A 23,020-nucleotide genomic window follows, 5' to 3' on the forward strand; every position below is an offset into this window, starting at 1 on the left:
AACTAGGATTAATAGCTTTTAACTTAATAATTAGTATTATATATAAGAATTATAATAAGTTAATTATATATAATAAGACTAGGATTAATTAATTTAATTAGTTTTATTTAATTAAATAATATTAGCTTATTAATTAATTAAGGTTATAAGAGGAAAAAGTTATTATTATCTTTAATATAATAAAAGCTTCCTTTATAACCTTTATTATAAGGTTTATATTAAAAGAGTTATATTATAGAAAAAACCTTATTTTAAGAAAACCTTAGATTTAATTATTATTAAAAATTTAATTTATATAGATAGATTAACCTTTATTAAAAACCTAGAGGAAATTAAGAAGGCCTAGGTAAAAGCTTAAGGATTATAAAAATAATAATAATAAGGTAATTAATAGTAGATTTTACTTATTAAATAGCGTGCATAATAAGCAAAAAGTCCATGACTTCCACTTGCCTAATTTAGCCTATATTTATAAATCAGAATATATACCGCATCTAATTATTAAACTTGGGATAGTCAGTATCCCCCACCGTGATGCGACTCCGGGGATAGTTCTCTCAATCAGACATCGTCCATACAATACAATATCGTAGTCAGGCTACTACACTGTATGTGATAAATTCAATTGACCGAGAGCCTGACTTTGGAGCACGGTGAGTGAGATTATGTCGATCTACTACCCATTAAAGTCTGAAAGTTCTTTTGAACCAGTACTATGCAGTAGTACTCAGCTGAAAGCTAGGTATGGTTGCGTATGAGATGGTCATCTTTCCTGTGGGGAACCAATAAATGACGGAAACCTGCAGTTGTCAAGTCTGTGCACTGGGGAATATCATGTCCGGGCCACGGACTGTATGTACATAACTGGGAACGTATGTCTCTGATAGGACAAGAAACCAATCACAATCGAAAGGCTGGAAATGGCACGGCGGCACAGGAAAGTTTATTGATGATCTGCAGAGCTGAGGCCCCCTGCAATATGAGCTGTCAGTACGTAGATCCCGCGTCTGCCCGCCTCCCCAATGCTGTATCCTCACATCTCACATACTTGTTAACTTGGCTAAATTCTTTACTTCTCTCAGACTACCACTGAATATTCCGATGTGCAGCAATGGATAGACTGATTGGATGACCTGGAATGACTATTGCTAAACATGCAGTGAAGATCATACCCTTCGCGGAACTACATGTCTTTAAGCCAGCTGAAAGACCTTTACAGTACTATAAGCTATACATTCTTTAATTGTGACCTCATCGGCTTTGGAACATCGTTTTCTTATGTCCGAGATAGAAATCACTTACCATAACTCCGTTTAGTCTGCTGGGTTTGATAAACGTATATAAGGTCTGCACCGACTCTTCAACTTATTATCTTGCAAACCAACTCCTATCAATCTCTCTCCCATACCTCATTCTTCATATTTAGCAATCCACAACTTCACAAACACACCATGTTGGGACATTTCAAGAGTGTGATCACAGCCTACCTGGCTTTGACAATCACTGTTCAGCCCTCCATTGCATCATTCGGTGCCCGTCCTGACACAGCTCAAGTCCTCGGCCATGATGTCCTGGAGAGATCACAATCCTCAGATGCCATCAAGTACGGACAGTGCTACAAGATCAAGAACAGTGATGGGGAAGACCTTGGCCATCTGCCAGCCTTTCCGAACTGGAACTACCTAGGGTTCGGTTCCAATGTCAAGGCTGCCCATTTCAAGGTCTGCCAGAATCTTGGACGTTGCAAAGACCCAAACAGAGACAGTCAGGAACTCTACACCGGCGCTCGGTTCTGGCTCTTCGATGTTGAGGGAAACACCTATTCACCACGTGGAGATTTTGTTGCAGCGAATTCTCCTCCTTTTGGCTCGAACAAGAACATGTATCCTGGCGGCCTCGGATATCGGTACTACGTCAATTTCTGGGTTGATAATGACTGCTCCGATTCGGAGAGTCAGGCATCGCGCCGCTGTAATGTCAAGCTGCACATTGACAATCTACGAGACGACAAGGGCTTGGCCATCCAAGGAAATGCTTTGAAGACTACGACAGATGATGAATCTATCATTGTTTCTTTCCAGCAGGTAGATTGTCCTGATACGAAGATTCTGCAAGAACAGAACTATGAACTTTGATAGCAGGGCTCCGGGGTGACCAGGCCTGTAGTAGAATATTTATTTTGGAGTGGAAAATGTTCTTCAGCGGTCGATACTACAGGCAACGTTGCTATTGCTAGTAATTTGAGAAGGGTGCAATGGTAGTTGGAGAGAAGAGCTGTTTGGAGGTAAAGACTGTCCTTGAATTTGGAGACGCGATGGTGGTTGGTGTTGGGAAAATAAGGCCTGAAGCTCTTTATTCTAAGCTGGGGGGGGGATCTCTATGAGAAACGGTCGTTCCAGGCAGATTGTTAAAAACATCTGAAATAAATATGATTCGCGAATCTTATCTCGGTGAGTACATTAGTGATCTACAGAGCTGAGACCCCTTGATCTTTTTATATAGGTAACAGCATGTACTCAATAACGCTCTCCAAATAATAGCACGCCTACCACATATATCCTTTATCCTAGATTGATATACCAAGTGGACGCTGGTGAACCTACGTTGTCGTAAGGGATTTCAATGTTGCCCTTCAAAGGCTTTCTCAGTCAGCCACTTTCCCACCTCTATAAAACATTTCTCTGCCAGTGGTTTCATTAGTACGGCCTGTGGGCCACGTTTTCTCCACCAATGGGTAAAGCTGTGTTCCGCCCCTACCACCATTCTCCATTTCAGCCTCCCGCCTTGCCTTTCGAAAGCAACGGTTTCCTCCCCACCTATATCAGACTCTCCCGCCAGACGGACCATCATCCTTCGTGCTTCGTCGTTTAGCATATCGTACTCTGCACCGATGGCAAAGATCCATGGTGGAAGTTCACACCTCTCCGCGTAAAGCACACTGAGAAGGGGATTCCTCTGGTCTGTACCCGTTGGTATATAGATGTTATTGAAAAGAGGCGCCACCGATGCGAGGCCGTCAATATCTTTAGTGTGTCTATATGGCCGAGATGCCAGCTTGTGCTCGTAGTCCACGGTCCAGTCTACAGGAGCATACCACGGGACTGCAGCCCTGATCTTTCCTTGTAGACTCGGAGACTGGCACGCTGATAACGCGAGGTTACCGCCAGCACTAAAACCACCAATTGCGACTCGAGAATGGTCAACGGGGATGCTGTCATCCTGTAGAATAGCTTCCACTACAGCCACGATATCCTCCGTAGGTGTTGGAAACTTTGCCCATGGCGAAAGCGAGTACTGAATACTGATGACCAGCAGATTGAATCTACGACTCATAAAGACGCAAAACTCGTCGTCATAAGCCGGCGCACCAAGAGCAAATCCTCCTCCGTGAATATTGATGTACAGGGGAAGCAACTCGCCCGACCTATAAGAGTCTGGAAAGAAGAAGCGATGCTTTAGTCTCGGCCTGTCTGGATAAGATTTGGAAAAGACAAGATTGTCGGTTGGTCTCGGCGTTAAGCCAAGGACTATTTTCGCTCTAGTAAAATGCCACTGAAGGGCTAGTAGACATTTGATAACATAAATGATGAGAAGGTACAGGCAACGCGTTGACCAGGCGATAGGCGGCCAAGATAACAAAGGAAGAGTAACGTCGCCCTTATGTATGCCGAGCTTGTGATTGTAAGATGAATCCATTTCGAATGTCAGTTAATTAGCACTCGCAGTTACAATTATCCAAGGAATAAGTAAAGGGAGGGTGGAGGAAATCAGTGCTAGAAATAAATCCTTGTGAAAGCTAGGCTGGATTCATGAAAGTAAGACGGCTGGGAATACCGGACTTAACCATTGTGGGGTTGTTCTGATCTTGTTACTGGTGGATATTAATTGTATTTGTCATCTGTTTAGTTTTGTGCGGCAGAGCAGGGCTCTAGCTACCTTGGAATAATAACACGCTGATAATAACCCTGAATTATTTCTTTTTCTAACCCCTCCCCTACTCCCTGTTAATCTTCCCGCTTAGACTGTTTCTCTCAGAGGGACCGGCTATACACTATACTAAACGCTTAGAAAGGAAGGTAGAAGACGTTATCTATTTGCAATACGGGCTACTATATCTGTCTGGGAAACGATCGGCAGAGCCCATGTTCAATTGACTAACTAAATACCCAGGCCAAGATCTGTAGGTTGTATTCTCTCGTTTAAAACAGCAAAAGGGCCGCTATCACGATAAAATTAACAAGGAAATAAGTGACATCCTACTTGGCATTTGAGAGTATGTACCAACTATATAAATAAAGCCTATTGCATACTGCTCGGCCCAGTACCTTCATCTTGCAGAAGCCTGCTCAATAGCATAAACTGAAGCATTGCAATTTCCAAAATGAGAAGTCTTTTCATCCTATCATATCTCGTGTCGGCTATCGTCGGTACGGACAAGACTTCACCTCGAGGTCTTGGATGCCTTGTATCAGATAAGGGTACAGTGCAACAACCAGCCTCTCTTAGACTGAACCAGGGCGAGGATCTTCCAAGTAGCATCACAGTAGATGTTCATTTTCACATCGCCAGTACCAAAGAGCACGAGAACCTCATTACTGATACCATCGTCGAAGCACAATGGAACGTACTTCACTCCTCTTTCGCAAAATACAACATCAACCTGGTACTAAACTCGACAGAGCGCGTCGTCGACGACATGGCTGGCCAGTCATTTTTCACATACGAAGGCCCAGATGAGGGATGGGTGAAATACACAGATGAAGAGAATGAGTTCTACCAGAAAACACGACGAGGCGGTTATGATGCCTTGAATCTTTACTTTTTCAGCGATTACTCCCCCGGCGCGACGGGGTATTGCAATTGGCCAACTGTCATCGCAGAGGGTGATGAGTTGACTTTTGCCCAAGACTCTTGTCAACTTAGTGGATTGACGATGCCTGGAATTACACCGGAGCAGGGCGCATTTGAGGAATGGAATCTGGGCCATCTTGCAGTGCACGAGACTGGACACTGGTTTGGGTTGAATCATACATTTACTGGTGGTTGTTCAGAACCAGGAGATTTTGTGGACGATACACCTTCCCAGCTAACACAGATCTACGGGTGTCCCACTGGCTCGAACAGTTGTCCTGATAAGCCGGGTCTAGACCCCATCCATAACTTCATGGGCTATACACAGGATAATTGGTAAGTATTGACATTATTCCCATGTTGTCAAGTACTGACCTTAAGCATAGCACGAACGAGTTCACCCCTGGTCAGAAACGTCGCATGTTTGAGACATTCTTTGCTTTTAGGAGGAAGGTCTAGCGGACCTGCTCCACGTGCAATGTTTTCTTACCGGTGTCAGAATCTTATACGACCTGCTGTTATTCTTTGCCTGCTGTTATTCTTTGTATCTAAGACTTCGCAAGAACATCAAGTTGATTTCACATCAATTTGCAAAGCTCCCTTTTATGGGCCTCGTCTAATTGAAGTCCTTTAAGTTTAGCATCATGAATTTGAAAATCCGTTTCAAGATTCTTCACATTCTTTACAAGATTATTAACATTTAGAGGTTATATCTAATTTGCCTAGTATGCTATATAGAATCTTTCTAATATTTTTTTTTTTTTTTATAATCCTTAAGCTTTTACCTAGGCCTTTTTAATTTCCTTTAGGTTTTTAATAAAAATTAATCTATTTATATAAATTAAATTTTTAATAATAATTAAATCTAAAATTCTCTTAAAATAAGGTTTTTTCTATAATATAACTCTTTTAATATAAACCTTATAATAAAGATTATAAAGAAAACTTCTATTATACTAAAGATAATAATAATTTCTTTTATTACTTAATTAAGTAAGATTAAAGTTAATTAATCCTAGTCTTTTATTATATATAGCTAACTTATTATAATTCTTATATATAATATTAATTATTAAGCTAAAGGCTATTAGTCCTAGTTATTACCTTAATAGCTTATATTTTAATATAATTAAAACTATAATTAATTATAATAAAGATATTAAGCTATATATAAAAGTAATAAACCTTTATATAATAAAAAAGAGAGATATCTTTATAAAGGTTAAGCTAATAGCTTTTACTTATAAATTAAATTTTTTAATTTTATATAAAAAAGATAAAAAAAAAAAAAAAAAAAAAAATTATTAAAATAAAAAAAAAGCTAAAAGAAATATAATAGCTTAAAAAGGTTATCTTAGAGAAAAAGATTAAACTATCTAGATAATAAAATAAATTCCTTAAGGCATTTAATAAAACTATCTTATATAATAAGTAATTTAATTAGTTAGAGAGGTAAGTAATAATAGTAGCTAAAGCCTTTAAGTTATAGGGATAAGGTATTAAATCTAGAAAAAGTCTAGATAAAGAAGCCTAAAGCTAAAGGCTTAGTGCAGATTATCTAGTCAATTGACCAAATAACGCTGCTTCTATCGTGAGAGATTCGTGATGTTATTAACTAGGGTTCTAACATCGTATATAGTGCTTTAAAGCAAGGTGGCATAAATCAACTATTAGTTGCCACATTTTGATTTCAATGGCTATGACAGTTAAGTAAATTGCATTTGCAAAATATTATAAAGGAGGATAGCGTAACGATGGTGACTATTGTAATCACTTTTACGGGAGATCTCTCTCGGTTTATGTGTTCCGAGCTATTAGGCAGTTTTGGGACAAAATTAGAATCCTCATACCGTAAAGGGAGGTCGTCACAGATGGGGACTTGCCTCCATGAGAGTAAACCGCTAACTAGTTTAATTCGTGGACTTTTATTCTAGACTATCCATAGTGTGTCGATCATTCGCTGCAACTCGACGACTCGGGGATTTTCTGTTGCCATGACGGAGTCAAGTTGCGGGGTTTCGGCATGTATTATAGCGAAATAGCGCCACAGGCAATATTTATACCCAAAAGATGGTCTGGCGGACCACACACCTTCTACATCGGTTGAATTTAGACTATGTATTTCACAAGAACAATTGTGCAGGCCTTTGCGGCCCTACAATCTGTTACTGCCGCTCTGACACCTGGATCCAATCATCCGGAAGGTTCCATCTCAAGAAGCACAACGGTGCCTAAGATCTACAAGATATGTTCCGTCAAAGCAGGTCTCTCTAACGACACAGACGATGCCCCAGCAATTCGCAAAGCCTTTGAGAAGTGTAGTCAGGGTGGTAAGGTTGTTTTCGAACCCACTACATATCATATCAACTCTGTATTAAATATTAGTGGACTAAAGGATGTGGACATTGACATTTATGGGGAACTATTGGTAACTATCTGTCTCTATCTAACATTGTGATTATCGACTAATACTTCCTCCAGTGGGACACCAACATCACCTACTGGCTACAAAACTCGCTGCCAATCAATTTCCAAAACCAATCAACGGCATTCATGCTAAGCGGAGATAACGTTCGTATCAATGGATACAACCAAGGAACATTCAACGGCAATGGGGACGAGTGGTACAAATTCATTCGAGCACAGCCAAATACATCAAACTATCCAGGTCGACCCCATGCCATCACCTTCAATGGTTTGACCAACTCCGTAGTCCGTGGGTTAAGATTCCTTCGAAGTCAAATGTGGTGAGTAGTTCAGATATAAATGTCGACAGATAACTGACGCAGGTATCAGGACGATGTCAATTATTCATTGCCATCGAGTTGAGTTCCATGATATTTTCATCAACAACACAGGAAATACCTATCAGAGTTGTAAGAAACCCTTGGTAAACGCTGTAGTTAGATACTCAATTCCTACATAGCCAACACTGACGGCGCCGACACGATCAATTCGTCCCACATCACAATGGACAATTGGACTGTATGGAATGGTGACGACAGCATCGCCCTGAAAGGGAACAGTACTAATATCACCATTACCAATTCGCGTTTCTACAACGGTCTTGGTATTGCTGTCGGAAGTCTAGGCCAGTTCTACGGCGAAAGAGAGGTAGTGGAACATTTCAGGGGAAGTAATCTCACATTTGAAAACACACTACATGCAGTGAGTTGTTTCTCTTTGAGCGAGCACCATTGTTCGGATGACTAATTCAAGTACCAGTTTTACTTTAAAACCTGGACTGGTGATCGCAACGGATACCCACCCAACGGAGGTGGCGGTGGGATAGCCAGTAAGTTTTCTAATATACGAGTCAACACCGTTTCTGGGCTTACACGATGTAGCTGTCAGAGACCTATTGATGGAGGATATTAAAGTTGATGGCCTACGCGGTGGTGCTGTCACGATTTCCCAGTGCACTAGATTTTCTGGTGCACCCGGATCTGGCAACTGTACTAATTCTGAATCCCAAATCAGTCGCGTTATCGTCAATGGTCTTGTTGGCACCACAAAGGACCCCAGGGCTGCAAGCTTTCAGTGCAGCGCGGTAAAGCCATGCACCGATATAGCTCTGCTAAATGTTGATCTGCAGATAAATAGCACTGCTGAGGCCGACCAGTATCTGTGTGGTAATGTTGCCAACCCGCAAGGTTTTAACTGCACTGGTGCTCCTTGTGTAGGCGGCAGCTCTACTGGTGGCTGCTAGTTCCTTCATAGATGCCAATGGGTGGTGGCTTAGGGATTTCTTCCAGCGACAACTCTATCGTAGTGGACGAGCTCAACACTTGAGTGACAGTTTAGCCAAATCTGAATGAGTTCAATAGTCGTTTAAAACAAATATTTATATGGATTTAGTGTGCCCTTGATAGGTTGAGTGTACTATGAGGTCCACTTAAGCACAGCCTTAAGAGCCTTCCCGCTCTTTGTATCGCTAATAGCTTTTTCAAAGTCCTTCACATCATAGTATGTAATCAAGTCGTCGATAGGGTATTTACCTTGCGCATATTGCTCAATAAGGAATGGAACCAACTGGATAAAGATTAGCATATGTATTACCTTCTGACGGAAAACGTAATACCTTGCTGGGGACGGCATCACCCTCGCAGCAGCCAACATATTCTCGTCCATTGACAAGTTGTGCAAATACATCAATACTGACAGTCTTTCCAGGCTATGAAATAATGTGTCAGTAACTTTCCGCCTTCTAAAGCTTGACGAAGGGTTCTGCTATGACTTACGGATGGAGCTCCTACAGAAGCAGCTCGACCTCTAGTCCCGAGGCATTTAATCATTGTCTCAATGACGGCAGGTACGCCTGAGCAATCGAGAGCATAATTAATGCCGTTCGGAGGTGAGATCTCCTGGAGCTTGGAGATGAGGTCAGGGTCACTGCCTAAAATTGTAGCCGTAGCCCCCAGCGACTTGGCCAAGTCAAGCCGAGATTGTTGAAGGTCAATGGCGATGATCTGCTTGGCTCCACGGATCTTGGCAGCCATGACGGCACTCATACCTACAGAGCCAGTTCCAAAGATGGCGACTGTCTTCCCGGGTTGCACATCGAGTGTGTTAAGAATGGCGCCTGCTCCAGTCTGGAGGCCGCATCCGAGCGGCGCAAACAAAGCAAGATTGGTGTCATCTTTCACTTTGACTAGACTTGATTTGTGGACTATAGCAAGACGTGCGAAAGAGCTTTGGCCAAAGAAACTACTATAAAGCTCTCTTTTGTCTTTGCTGTCCTCGAGGTGCAATGCAGTAGAACCATCAGGTCGTTTGCCGCCAAAGTTCCACGGGACCCAGGAGTTGCAGTACGCAGGATGTTCCGATGTGCATTGTTCGCAGGTGCCACAATGCGCAAATGAGAGGAGTACTTTGTCGCCGGGCTTCAAACCAATGATATCTGAACCAACGTTTTTGACGACGCCAGCACCTGTACGTTTCATTAGATTGTCCAGGGGAGTGAGATCAGGTAACTCACCTTCATGCCCTAAGACCGCAGGTGCAGAAGCGGGGAGTGTGCCGTTTGCACATGATAAGTCGGTGTGGCATATTCCCGTTGCATGAATCTCTACCAGAGCCTCGTCATTTCGAATAGTGCCAAGGGATATTTGTTCGAGAGTGAATGGCCCGCCGATTTCTCGCAGTACCAGACCAGTTGTAGTAGACATGGTGAATAAATTAATGGGAAGCTCGATTACTTGGGCTCGATGAAACGACGGAGTATTCTTCTACAGCAGTCGCCTCAGGTATGGCCTTAAATAAAAACAATTTCATGTTCTCTAAGTGGCAACTATGCCTGCGATTGCCGCATTTTGTTGCCGGATGGCAATTGACCTAATTTAGCTATACCTTAAACAGCTTTTGACATACACGATCTTCCCTTCAACTGAGCAATAGCTCCTCGCACAGACTTCTAGCGCATAACTCAGCTTCCCCATATCTTTGAGCCGCGGAACAAACATCTAGAACACGTGGAAAGATCTCGATACCATGTCCCGGGATGTTGGGGTAACATTTAGAACTAACGTTAGAAATCGCGGGGTTGGCTTTACTATTGGACAAGTAAGTGCCTTAGCTTCAAATGGGGAGTTAAGAACTTTCTACAACTTGCCTAACCTCCGCGGAGAAATTTGTGGGGAAATATGAAGGTTCCTTAGTGTCGGAATGGATTGGTAGTATGGTAAGGAGGTTTGAAATGGACATTTAAATACAACCAAGACACTACCTCTCATCTGGATTGTCTTTTTGGTGAAGGTGGATGAAATGATTAGTTCATTTCTGGAATTCTGGCCTTATTTCGACTCTATATGCATCCTAACTTCTAGACTAGGTCCATCACGTCAGCCCCAGTAAAGATTTCAAACAAAGCCCAAGCCCCAGGATCTGGCACTTGATGAGTTTCGCCACCGTACGTAGCCCTTCCAACTTTTGCCTCTATAAATCGTGTTTCATCAGCCTTTTCTTTCGCAACCTCGACAGCACTGACAAAATCGCCAGAATGCGAAAACGCTGCAGCGAATGGGATCAGGACATCCATTACCGTTCGGTCGCCCTGTCGTGCTGAAGTATGCTTCAGTAATGAGGTAAGTGCCTTTTTGAGTGCCTCGGCATAGAGTGAGGCGTTGTTCGTCGAATTATCCCAGGTCTTAGCAATATCTGCCAGCGGTGCCTGGAAGGCGGATATCAGGATGCCAAAGATAGCACCGAGAGTACCGCCCATATCATCGATACACATAACAATCTGTCGTAGAAAACCAAGTACAGATCCAGTTTGATATGCTTCTTGGTCGAGGAAATGCAGAACAGACTCGGAGAGGCCTTAGGCAGCCTTTGCCGCAGTCTCCGTCACCCATCACCATGTCCCACTCAGTTAGCTTCGGCTCAGCTACGATGGTATGCTCATAAGCATGATTGCTTGGTGCTAGAAGGTGCAGATATATTGCCGCAAGCAGCTGTCGACAGTGATCCATTACCAACAAAATCGCTCCAAGCTGGTTCATGACCTGGCCCGTCGCCGTTAATTGTCAATACTGAAGACTTATCATAATATGGATTAAAAACGACATGATCGGTTTAATCAAGTTCAAGATGAGGTTTCGTTCGAATAGGGCGCGGAGGGCTCTAGGCACCAGGGTGTTGGCTTCCGTGGAAGGGAAATAGTGCTTAGTAGACATGTTTGCAAGTTCTACTTGGACAGACGGTCAAATCATAGTTGATAGGTATCAGCCATTGAAGTATTTCTATCTCTGCCCGAGGCAGTATTGAGATTGGAGCTCTTTCTACTAAAGCCATCTATTATGATATTGTGGCTCTATCGGCGAAAGATGACCGGATGTCCAGGGTAGGGTGACGATTTTAGTTTAAGCCACAAATTGACCCGCGGGATATCAGGTCATTCACGGCCGTAAGCAACGACATCCACCAGCATAACCCTAACCCCACCTGCGATTGTGGTTCAGTAAACCCGCCCGGGACTGGTGGTTAGGCGCAACACCAAAAAAACCTAGCCACCACTAACTAATCCAATAACCACTTTATGTCAGCACAGCCCAAATGCAGCGATGCCCAATGCCAGCACAGCCGTTCCCAATGCCAGCACAGCCATGTCCAATGCCAGCATAGCCATGGAGTATGCCTTGGGTAAGCATCGGGTCTTAGCATAAGATATAACTCTTCGCCCCTTCCAACGGGACTGGCAGACCGCATGCAAATCTGAAGTTTTTATCCCCTATTAACATGTTAACTTGGCACGACGAAAAATGTCCACGACTCGATTTATACTCCTATGACGATACAACATGTTGTCTGAGCTGTGGCTCTTACAAAAACGAGTTTGAGCACTCCCCAATTAGGCAACGCAACCAGATTAGGATTCTGCAACTCCAGCCTGGCGAGTTTGACGATCCTATTCAATGTGCTATTTCGGTCGAAAACGTATTCCAGCGTCCAGATTACGAGGCTATCTCTTACACATGGGCAGAGGAGTCTGGCGACGCGACTAAGTGCAAGATGATATCCGTGGGTTCTAAAAGGTTTCTTGTCACCCGAAACTGCGATAACGCCTTGAGACGAGTTCGATACAGATGGAGTGTCAGAAATATCTGGGTTGATGCAGTCTGCATTGACCAAAGTAACAACGACGAGCGAGGCCATCAAGTGTCTCTCATGCCAGATATATATGCAAAAGCGAAACAGGTTCTAGTGTATGTTGGGGAAGATAAAGACAACAGCCACTTGGTTATGCGCACTCTCGCAGATGGTCATGGCCTGGACGCAAACCTGCCGTTGGTAAGAGACGCGTTTCATTGCCTGTTGTCAAGACGGTACTTCTTCCGAGTATGGGTACTCCAAGAAGTTGCTCTCTCAAGAAAGGCACTATTGATTTGCGGTGGCGAGACGATCCCATGGTCGGCCCTCAACCTGGATCACCTTCACACACTTCAGCTTATCACAGAGTCCCAGTCTATGGGCACTTCGAAGTCCTCAATCCCATCAATTTTGCATTTTGATCATCGAATATATTTGGACCCCAACAGATTCGTTGATCTTCTCGATCTTGCCTCTCTCTGCCAAGCGACCGACGCAAGGGATAAAGTCTTTGCCCTTTATGGACTGGTCTTGACAGCAGAAAGTGAAGGCCTTATAGCGGACTACAACCTGTCTGTTAACGAAGTTTACACGAGAACAGCGGTTTACCTCGGCCAAAAAATCGGATGGGCGGCAGTCTTCTTTCGGGCAAAGGTGAGAAAACGCATCAAAGATGATCTCCCATCATGGGTTCCCGATTGGAACCAATTTGGGTCTAAGCCAACGAAAGAGATGACATCGCAGCTGAGAGCGAAGATTATGCAGCCACTAAGAGTTAATCTTAACCGAGGGATTATCACATTCGCTGCTTTGGACTATCATTACGAGCCATCGTTTCGTTACTTTGATCACAACCGCCGGATGATGCCAGAGACCTCTGAGCCTTGGTCTGACTGGGAAAACATGAATCGCGTCTATAAGCATCAAGTTCTCAGCCGACGAGCTCGCGAGGACAAACCGCACATCTACTTTTTAACTAAATCGCCACTCGTTTCTTTCATCACCGAGAATATCGCAGACGATAGTATAGAGTTCAAGTCTTTTACAACGATACCTGTAACACTCGCACGATCTTCAGGCACGGTCTGTAAGCTTGATACCAAAGACTTACTAGGGGCTCCTGTTTTTTGGAAGAGCATATCCGTTGATGCCTTTCAAGTCTTCTATGAGTCATTGAGCTTCGAGAACTTAGCGAGAATGGCAGGAATAGTGCAAAGAGAGAACATCCCGGCGTTTAATCATCCAGACCTAGACAAACTGGCGAATTTTCAAAACCAGCATCTAATGACTGCACCAACAGTGGAGGTCAGCGAAGAAGTGATGGATATACTACAAGAACCTCGGATGGAGTTTCTAACCGCACTATGCGATTATTACCGACTAGCTATATACACGGTAGATATTAACTAGCATATATAGTAGGTATTCTGCTGTAATCCAATCTCTGTATTTTTACTGTAAACTTAGGGTTAGGTGTTCATGGTCGTATCGACACTCTTATCAACAATGTTGGTCAAACTTCTGCAGGCAATCCAGTTACCATGTCCGAGGAACTATGGAACTTCCAACTCGACCTCAATTTAACTTCGGTATACCGACTGTGTCACTATGTCATCCCCATCATGGAGGTGCAGGGTTCTGGAAACATCATCAACAATGCTTCAATCACAGCCCTACGTTATATCGGTAAACACTAGATTACCTATGCATCTGCCAAGGCCGCTGTAATCCGTTTCACCAAGGCTCTTGGTGTCACGTATGCCAAGAACAACATTAGAAGTAACTGTGTTGTGCCATGTCTGATGTATACGCCTCTCGTCGATAATTTTGCTTAGAGCCAAGATCCAAATGACAAAGAGGCTGCTAAGCGTATCTTGGATCACAACTGCCCGATGGGTTGGATGGGTACAGGTGCTGATGTAACAAATGCTGCAGCCTGGCTTGCTAGTGGTGCGAGTCGATATGTTACCTCACACGAGCTTGTTGTGGATGGAGGCATCGCGGAGAGTACTGGAACTGGATTTCACGCTCAGTGAGATAATTTATCAAATATTTAGGTAGAAATTGTCTGCATCACTCTTCTTCTGCCTAATCGTCGTATAAATATCCACAATTCATTAGGAATATTAATAGTTAAATCTCATCTTTGGGTCTTATAGATGCTAACTTCTCTGCGTCGTAGTAATTGAGCTATTCCTTTGAACGAAGGTCATTATCAGTCATGTCTTTATTCTTTGCTGTAATAGGGAGGTATTTAGCTTGACTGTTATATAGTCTTTAATAAAATGTCATTTTAAGCTTTTGCTTTAGTAACCTGGCCTCTTACTGTATTAACGAGTTCTTCCTCCGACTCATTAGTACTTAGTCCTCTTTCTAATCTTGTAACTACACCCATGGAATTATTTTTCTTGCTGCCATCTTTGTTATCCATCGACGAGAGCTTGTATGGTTGTTGAGCAGACGGACCGTTACTGTCCGAAGTACTCTGTCGTCCCTTGATCTTAACCCATAGCGGTTTGAGAGAGGGCAGGTTGACGGCGACAATAGCACATTGCACCTCAAAAGCCGCCACAATAACCATCTTTCCGACATCGATCGAGGCATCTGACTCCATTGAGGTGACAGATACAAGTACCGGAAGGCGAATGAGGGCTACTGTGAGTGACACAATACCAAAGGCTAGAACGGAAAGGACGGTGATCTTTCGTCGAAGAGTCATTTGCAGAGACCAAATTGTTGAGATGGGGATGCCGAGGATATACAAGTCCATAATGATGTTCTATGCAAGGGGTCAGCGTTCTGTTAACGTATCGTCTACGAATTCTTGGTTGGGCGCACTAGGATGGGAGGCGTGAGCATGACTGTGCGTGTATCGATGCATTTGACTTCTGGAAATAGCATCGGATTAAGAATCTTCTCGAATGGTATACATTGGAGAACTGTCATGAGACTGTATTTGTTAGGATAGTACTCAAGTTTGTTGCGATTGAGGATACTGACAGGCTAGAAAGGAATGTGGAAAAGACAAGCACGAAGCCAGCGTAAACGAAAGCTCGGAAGGGGTTTTCGGGCGACAAGCGCATGTAAAACAGAAGGAACGTTGTTTTGATAACGGCGTGGGCTGCGTAGATAACAATCTCTTCGATGAATGCGGTCTAGTTAGAAATTGTCAGTCATTCGTCTCTGGTATACGATTTTCAAGCCGTTCACCTTCATAAGATCGGGAGACGCAAAACTGCAATTGACATTGCCTGGTCTGATCAAATTGTTAGTCAATCGAAGTCAGGTTTTGCAACGTATTCCAGAAACATACTTGCCGCAGCCCAAATTCATGAACAGCTGCAAAACGACTTGATGGACAATGTTGACCAGAAACACTACCACCGATGCCCAATCATCCCAACCCCATGATTTGATGACTAGCGCACGGGAGTAAAATCGAGCTATTGATGAAAGAACGCCTATCGCGAAAGTGATGTAGGCGACGACATATGCAGCCACGTATAAGTCTGTCGACATATTGAGTAAGAAACAATAAACTTGATTTGTTAACTTCTTAATTCAGAAATCAGAAAAGAGAGCCGCTCTCGGATTCACGGGGTTATATGTCAGCCCGAAAATCAATAAATCCCTACAGTGAGAGAAGAGACACTTCGCATCATTAAGAGATTAGCGGATGATCAGTGCTGCATCTGTCCTAATGAGACGCCGTTCCCACCGGATACAGTTTAATCCTTGTGATGTTGCAATTCTCTACTAAACTAAGAAGGGTTCAAAACAACGGCTGAAGAAAAATTGAAGCCACATAATAGACGTTCATGGTTGTAGAATGACATGGTTGGGCCATTTTCACCAGCGGGGAAGTCGGATATGCAGGGGATGACAGGGTTTCTGGCATTGAACCAACAAGTATTAGTAGAACGGCACAGCACAGAAGCGAAATTGAAATCCATCCTCCAATACTATGAGAATCGATTCAACACGTTTGAACGTGCATTTATTTTGCTCTTAATCATTGTTCTATATGATCTGTCAACGACTGAAGACCTCATACCTGTACAGACGAACTTATAAGGTAGGAAGTCTCTTCCCCGCAACCTTCGTGACGAACCTCCCGCACTACCTGTAGGTATCCCTGGATGTACCACTTTTCGGGCAGTAGTGATCTTATAGCGCTCCTTCAATGTCACCTCGACCCCTATCATCGGCATGGATACTGAATCAGCTGCCCCACATAACCTTGCTTTTCCTATATCTAGGCTGGCTGTTGGCCAGAAAGGATCTTTTCCAACACCACGGCACAGGTTTGAAACCCGCGGCAAAGAAGCACGGGAGAAACAATCTTGGCAACCATGGGTTACAATCTAAGCACCTCTAGCTGGGTGTCTGTTCTCGCCGCGGGAATCATCGGGCTTTTGAGTCTTATTGTATGGCGTCGTTATTTTGCTGCTATTAGTGATATCCCAGGACCGTTTGCGGCGTCGTTTACTCGTTTATGGCATATGAACCGCATTTTGAAGGGTGACCAAAACTTGGAGTTGATTCGTCTGCATGAGAAACACGGTACGTAATGATGGGAGTAATCAGCTATATATTGCTTACTATTACTCAATAGGCCATTTTGTCCGTGTGTCCTACGATGAAATCAGTGTCAGCCATCCCGACGCCATCAAGAAGATCCTACTGTCTCCTCTGCACAAGGTATGATGATAATCCCTGTACTATCGTTTGAGCCACCAAATTGACACTGTTCGAGGGCAACTGGTACAAGATTCACGCTTTGCCAGACTACCGCTTCCAGTCTCCTATGAGCACTACAGACCCTAAGAAGAAGGTTGAAAAGTCGAGGTATATTGCTGGCGCATATACTGTCTCCAACGTTGTCCGATCTGAAGAACATATTGATCGGACATTTGAGCAGTTTCTGGAATGGATGAACCAGTATGTTAATGAGAAGAAGCCCATGCATCTCGATAAGTTCATCTCTTACGCCACTTTCGATGTCATCGGAGAGATTGTCTTCTCCAAACAATTTGGCTTCCTTGAACAGGGCGTAGATATCGGCGATGCCCTCAGAAACTCATTGGCTCTCAATGCATACGTCGCTGTTGCCGGATACTTCAGATGGATAAACATTGCTCTTCTAGCTAACCCCTTGGTCACATGGATGGCCATCATGCCTATGGGTCACCTCTTTAACACTACAGCGTCCGTATTGGCAAATCGAGAAAAGAACCACGATGTTCGCTACGATGCTGTGTCATATTGGTTCAACCAGCATAGCCAGCACCCCAACAAGCTTACAGTCAGAGAAATCAATACACAGGCACTTGCTGCTGTTGGTGCTGGCTCTGATACTGTTGCGGCTGGTATCCAGTCATTTATCTATCACATGATACGCCATCCCACTGCATGGGCTCGCGCTCAGGCTGAGGTCCAGGACGCTTTCAAAAAGGGCTTATGTAAAGACAATATCGTCTCTTACGCAGATGCTCAAGAACTCCCGTAAGTCGTTGTTCCATACGTATCCTATACAAATACTGAATTTGGCAGCTATGTACAAGCTTGTGTCAAAGAAGCGCTCCGCATGTTCGGGCCAGTACCAATGGGACTTCCAAGAATAGCTCCCAAGGGTGGTTTGACATTTGGTGATCGTACTATCCCAGGGGGTACAATTGTGTCTGTGAGCCCTTGGGTTATTCATCACTCGAAGGAGTTCTGGGGCGAAGATGCTCATGAATTCAACCCTGATCGGTGGTTGGAGGGTGATGTAGCGACTAAAGAGAAGTTCTGGATTCCCGTAAGTCATCCCACTACAGCACTCCTCCAATTTAGACTAACAGCATCAGTTTGGGGCCGGGTATGGCTCTTGTCCTGGACAGAATGTCGCCAAGGTTGAGCTTGCCAAGATTACGGCTACTTTAGTCCGAGATTACAACATCCAACAAGTTGATCCAAAGCAAGAGTGGAGTTGGAAGGCTTATTTTACTGTGGTTCCTCATTCTTGGCCTGTACTAATTCAGAAGACAAGATGAATCATGTTGACCTGAGGACGTCATTATTTCTTTCAATCAACCTTTATTCATTGGCTAGGATAACCCTAACGCATCTCACTACTGAACCTGGGGTTGTTACTATACGCCACCGTGATGAGACTTCAAGTTGCAAGCGTAGAATTTCTGCATCTTGAAATATGAATTGAAGACATGGATTCTTCTAATAGGTATATCTACAAGATCCTCAGCCAATTGAGAAGATAGAATCCAGGTTTCCCATATTAAAGTATACTATTATAGCACTGAGATAGCCAGAGATTTTAAAATAGATAGGTCAAATATATATAATACCTCGTACTATAAATGCTCTAATGATTAGAATTATGAAACCTTAAGAAGTAACTATCAAACAGTACACACACTTAACTATGAAGGAGAGTTAAGTTACCCCGCATTTCTAAACAGTCCTGAAGGAATTTTAATTATCCCTTCCCGGCAATCGATAACTTTCTAGCGTCATGCTGATTAAGAACCTGTGCTAATCCTAGCCTCAGCTTGAAATTTGTCAACGCCATGGAAGATCCGCCACTAATTAATCCAATCTCGGTGAGTGTTGAGATAGTGCATCGGGTCTGAGATAACCGATGAAATGACTATCCTTGTCACAATGACTAATCGTCCTAGTGCAAGAGGTGCAGGGTTAAAAAGGTCGGTGCTATCGCGCTCTCACTCAATTTAAACTAACACGGCAAGATCCGATGCGACCGTCTCCTGCCTGAGTGTAACAGGTGCCAAGAACAAACTGCTGAATGTGTCTACGTTCGGCGAGTGGCGAGGCGGCCCGTTACAACCACTGGGGACCGTGTAGGGTGAGTTGTAAACCCGAGCTCCGCAAACAGTCAAGTTAATAGGCTAGGTCAATCGAAGCTACTTTAGACGCGATACTACAGCGGCTGGATCATCTTGAACAGAATGGCTACTGCCAGAACCCTCACAGACAACAAGACATTTCGTCCGAGTTTGACGCTTCCCCCGAAGAGGCATTGCAGTTCCAATCCGAGTCGGAGCCTGCAATCAGCATCCAACCTGATGTTCCATTTCCAGATATGCCCCTAGCGCCTACTTCTGGTGGTCACCCTGCCCCTGATTGTCAACAGGTATCTTCGACCTTTTCAGACTCAGATGCACCAATGTCAGTCCTCCAACATTCTGTTGACGAAGTGCAACGGCGCGTATCCCATCACTATAACTCCCCCACTGTTACCATGGATGATACTGATACTATTGAGCCGGGATCGGCCAAGTCATGGATTCAGAGTGAGTGATGCGTTGGCTCGAATAGGGATTTGCTACTAATGTTGGTCGTCTCAGGTTATTTCACTCACTCACCTGAGGATCTATTTCCAGCCCTCTTGAACGTCAAACTAATCCATCTCTTGCCTGATATCATTGGGCTACCTAACGTTCACCTTGATGCAAGCATCGTTGTTGTCTATTATTGCATCCTATACCATGGCTGCTTTCTCTTCCGCCAGATGACATCAACCTCAGATAACGCACGCACATTGAGCAAGCTGTACCGTCGTTGCCTGGACGCAGTCTCAGCATGGGAGCCATATGCAACTGGGACAACCACGGACTTTACTGCTGCCTTCTTCATGGTACTATCACTGTCTTTCAAACTATTAGAATTGCTACTGATTCAAATGTTACTAGATGCGAGTGGCCGCTGAGCGTTTTGACATTGATCTTAGCTGGAAAATGTTCAAACGCGGGTGTCAGTACGCTGAAAAAATCGACCTTCACCGACTTGACAACGACGTTGATTTAATCTCAACAAGCTTGGACAAGTCTGACCTCAATGCGAGTCGGAAGTGTTTCTGGGAATTAGTCAACATAGATGTGTATTTTCGTCTAATACACAATAAACCGCCTTCTATAATGGCTTGCCGGCCTGATGCAAAGGTCAACCTGCCATGGCTTGCTGAGCCTGGATCACTAGCCGACGAAGAGACGACATCAACAATACGATTTTTGATCGAATCCCGTCGGACATTTATATTAATGGAATTCTTTCAGCTATTAGAAGACTCTAACGCTAGATCTGATTTGGAGCTTATATCACGGACCGAGGCACTTTGCTACAAGATAGAGGCATTGTACGAACAATGGGAAATTGTAAAAAACCTAACCCTGATAGAAAGTTCATTGCGAACGAGCTGACTCTGCGATAATAGGATGACTGGGTTACGAAGATGATGGACTCTGACGGTCAGCTATGGACGATTGCGGGTATGGCATTGGAAGGACACACTTGTATCATCTCCATGCTCCGTCGAGTTCTCTGCCGTGTTCCTCCCGTATCCGAGCCTCAATTGCTTGATTCCGAGGTTCCCAATCACCCGCTGATATTCAAAGCATCCCGTCACATCCTTACGAAGGTTAGCTTACTTCTGGCGGCTTTTCCCTGCATGGGCACTGTTGCGGTCACATTTGTGGTCCTTCAGGCGCACGTACCGTTTGCATGTTTAGCGTCTAGCTTACTGCGTTCGGTGGCCGTGCAAGATTTCGACAACGACGCAGTCTTGCTCGAGCGTGTAGTCGAGGGCTTAAAGACAATGTCAGAAGATATAGAGGAACTGGCACCCCTTACGGCAGCCATGGAAAACTTCAACGCCAAGATACGCGAAAGAGGATGCAAACACGTATTGGAGTGACTTGATCTATTGAAAAATCGACAATATAAGTATGGATATTAGGCACACTAAATCTTTCAATATACTATACTATAAGGTGTTTCTTTGCTTAATTGTTATAAACATTTCTAGTGTTTTTAATTTAGGAATGCTATTTTCACTTCTAATATAAAGTAAAGCATCCCTAGTTAATAATATCACAAATCTCTCACGATAGAAGCAGTGTTATTTAGTTAATTAACTAGATAATCTGCACTGAGATAGCCTTTAGCTTTAAGCTTCTTTATTTAAACTTCTTCTAGCAGGTTTAATACCTTATCTTTATAACTTAAAGGCTTTAACTACTATTATTACTTACCTTTTTAATTAATTAAATTACTTATTATATAAAATAGTTAGCTTATTAAATACCTTAAGGAACTTATTTTATTATTTAAATAATTTAACTTTTTCCTTTAAGATAATCTTTTTAAGCTATTATATTTCCTTTAGCTTTTCTTTTTTATTATTTTTATATAAAATTAAGAAATTTAATTTATAAATAAAGTATTATTTCCTAGGTTAATTTTATATATATTATAGGCCTAATCTAGGCTTATATTAAAGCTATACCTATTATATATATAACTATATAACCCTTTAAGTAATAAGGCTATATTAGCCTTACTAGCTTCTTTCCTCTTAATAAAATAAATATAAATAAACTATTAAATTAAGACTTTTATTATTAAAATTAAATTACCTAGGTAATTAAAAGACCTACTAATATTAATTAATACTAATAGTTATTATATATAAATAGTATAGATTAATAAGGAAAAAGAGAATTATTTATATAATTTATATTATTTATTTATTATATAAAATTACTATAATATTTAAAAGAGTAATAATATATTACCTAGGATCTTTTAAAGACTATACCTTTACTATTAAATTATATTTATAAATAGTATATTACCTAAGAAATAATATAATAAGACTTAAAGATATACTTTATTATATACCTTTCCTTATAATAAATAAATATTAATAAAACCTATAATAAATACTTTATTACCCCCTTTATTAATAATAATTAAAATTATAAGTAATTCTATATCTTAATAAGCTATAAAACTTATACTAATATATTACTTATAATATATAGTAGAATATAGCCTATATAAGTCTATAGTAAAGTTTATTAACTTTATAGAGATAGGTAATAAGCTTAATATAAATATAGAAAGTAATTATTAAAATAAATAGATTTTATATTTTTTCTTTAATTAGAATTACTAGAAATATTAATTTATAAATAAAAAGCTTTTATATAAATATTAAGATAGTTTTATATAATAAATTAAAGACTTTTTTAAGTTAATTAATAGGTAAATTAGAAATATACTATATATATTCTTAATAACTTATAATATATTCCTTAGCAAGAAGAACTTATATATTAATTAAATACTTATATAGCTTATTACTATAGAAAATCTTTTAGCCTAGATTAAAAAAAACCTTATTAAAGTAATTATTAATTTCCTCTTAATAATAAAGGTATATTAATAATGCAAGAAAGTTATAAAAATCTTAAATTCCCTTAAACTTTAGTAATAAAGTTTTTAAAGGATTTCCCTATAGAAAGTAATAATAACTTAAAAAGTTCTTTTTATAAATACTTAGTAAATAAGAATTAAAAGTATAAAGGAAAATATCCTTGCCTTAATTTAAATTTATATTACTTTTAATTTAAGATTTAAAAATAAGTTAACTAGGGAATAATATATCTCTTAAGTAAATATAATTAACTTCTAATTTATAAAAAAACTAATTGCCTTTTTATAGATTCCTTAGTAATTAACCCTATTTCTTTATAAGAATTACTCTTTAATTAAAATAGCC

The 23,020-nt window shown here is 41.8% G+C and overlaps 10 protein-coding genes across 10 annotated transcripts; 6 read left to right on the forward strand and 4 right to left on the reverse strand.

Annotated features, from left to right (window-relative positions):
• Nucleotides 1–1,451: 1,451 nt before the first annotated feature.
• FSST1_006890 (uncharacterized protein) lies at nucleotides 1,452–2,135 on the forward strand (the record flags this gene model as incomplete). The annotated part of the gene is made up of 1 exon (XM_083236447.1): nucleotides 1,452–2,135. One exon carries the CDS (start codon nucleotides 1,452–1,454, stop codon nucleotides 2,133–2,135), a length of 684 nt encoding a protein of 227 aa, XP_083082851.1.
• A 484-nt stretch (nucleotides 2,136–2,619) lies between these two features.
• Nucleotides 2,620–3,696, reverse strand: FSST1_006891 (uncharacterized protein; the record flags this gene model as incomplete). Its single annotated transcript, XM_083236448.1, has 1 exon — nucleotides 2,620–3,696. The coding sequence occupies one exon, from the start codon at nucleotides 3,694–3,696 to the stop codon at nucleotides 2,620–2,622; it is 1,077 nt and encodes a 358-aa protein (XP_083082852.1).
• Nucleotides 3,697–4,381: 685 nt separating this feature from the next.
• Nucleotides 4,382–5,310, forward strand: FSST1_006892 (zinc metalloprotease; the record flags this gene model as incomplete). Its single annotated transcript, XM_083236449.1, has 2 exons — nucleotides 4,382–5,187; nucleotides 5,238–5,310. 2 exons carry the CDS (start codon nucleotides 4,382–4,384, stop codon nucleotides 5,308–5,310), a joined length of 879 nt encoding a protein of 292 aa, XP_083082853.1.
• A 1,657-nt stretch (nucleotides 5,311–6,967) lies between these two features.
• FSST1_006893 (uncharacterized protein) lies at nucleotides 6,968–8,560 on the forward strand (the record flags this gene model as incomplete). The annotated part of the gene is made up of 6 exons (XM_083236451.1): nucleotides 6,968–7,279; nucleotides 7,333–7,598; nucleotides 7,648–7,727; nucleotides 7,778–8,019; nucleotides 8,077–8,146; nucleotides 8,199–8,560. The coding sequence occupies 6 exons, from the start codon at nucleotides 6,968–6,970 to the stop codon at nucleotides 8,558–8,560; spliced, it is 1,332 nt and encodes a 443-aa protein (XP_083082854.1).
• A 173-nt stretch (nucleotides 8,561–8,733) lies between these two features.
• FSST1_006894 (NAD(P)-dependent alcohol dehydrogenase) lies at nucleotides 8,734–10,019 on the reverse strand (the record flags this gene model as incomplete). Its single annotated transcript, XM_083236452.1, has 4 exons — nucleotides 8,734–8,883; nucleotides 8,933–9,025; nucleotides 9,093–9,781; nucleotides 9,830–10,019. 4 exons carry the CDS (start codon nucleotides 10,017–10,019, stop codon nucleotides 8,734–8,736), a joined length of 1,122 nt encoding a protein of 373 aa, XP_083082855.1.
• Nucleotides 10,020–10,672: 653 nt separating this feature from the next.
• FSST1_006895 (uncharacterized protein) lies at nucleotides 10,673–11,321 on the reverse strand (the record flags this gene model as incomplete). Its single annotated transcript, XM_083236453.1, has 2 exons — nucleotides 10,673–11,092; nucleotides 11,160–11,321. 2 exons carry the CDS (start codon nucleotides 11,319–11,321, stop codon nucleotides 10,673–10,675), a joined length of 582 nt encoding a protein of 193 aa, XP_083082856.1.
• Nucleotides 11,322–12,087: 766 nt separating this feature from the next.
• Nucleotides 12,088–14,135, forward strand: FSST1_006896 (HET domain-containing protein; the record flags this gene model as incomplete). The annotated part of the gene is made up of 2 exons (XM_083236454.1): nucleotides 12,088–13,525; nucleotides 13,906–14,135. The coding sequence occupies 2 exons, from the start codon at nucleotides 12,088–12,090 to the stop codon at nucleotides 14,133–14,135; spliced, it is 1,668 nt and encodes a 555-aa protein (XP_083082857.1).
• Nucleotides 14,136–14,731: 596 nt separating this feature from the next.
• FSST1_006897 (uncharacterized protein) lies at nucleotides 14,732–15,957 on the reverse strand (the record flags this gene model as incomplete). Its single annotated transcript, XM_083236455.1, has 5 exons — nucleotides 14,732–15,217; nucleotides 15,277–15,388; nucleotides 15,439–15,593; nucleotides 15,649–15,694; nucleotides 15,752–15,957. The coding sequence occupies 5 exons, from the start codon at nucleotides 15,955–15,957 to the stop codon at nucleotides 14,732–14,734; spliced, it is 1,005 nt and encodes a 334-aa protein (XP_083082858.1).
• Nucleotides 15,958–16,790: 833 nt separating this feature from the next.
• Nucleotides 16,791–18,473, forward strand: FSST1_006898 (cytochrome P450; the record flags this gene model as incomplete). The annotated part of the gene is made up of 5 exons (XM_083236456.1): nucleotides 16,791–17,001; nucleotides 17,054–17,139; nucleotides 17,195–17,943; nucleotides 17,992–18,238; nucleotides 18,288–18,473. The coding sequence occupies 5 exons, from the start codon at nucleotides 16,791–16,793 to the stop codon at nucleotides 18,471–18,473; spliced, it is 1,479 nt and encodes a 492-aa protein (XP_083082859.1).
• A 628-nt stretch (nucleotides 18,474–19,101) lies between these two features.
• On the forward strand, nucleotides 19,102–21,151 carry FSST1_006899 (fungal specific transcription factor domain-containing protein; the record flags this gene model as incomplete). The annotated part of the gene is made up of 6 exons (XM_083236457.1): nucleotides 19,102–19,142; nucleotides 19,188–19,298; nucleotides 19,351–19,751; nucleotides 19,806–20,095; nucleotides 20,151–20,612; nucleotides 20,672–21,151. The coding sequence occupies 6 exons, from the start codon at nucleotides 19,102–19,104 to the stop codon at nucleotides 21,149–21,151; spliced, it is 1,785 nt and encodes a 594-aa protein (XP_083082860.1).
• Nucleotides 21,152–23,020: the final 1,869 nt, after the last annotated feature.

Source organism: Fusarium sambucinum, chromosome II, assembly GCF_050947815.1.
Source record: "Fusarium sambucinum isolate potato_lamoka chromosome II, whole genome shotgun sequence".
Classification (NCBI taxonomy): domain Eukaryota; kingdom Fungi; phylum Ascomycota; class Sordariomycetes; order Hypocreales; family Nectriaceae; genus Fusarium; species Fusarium sambucinum.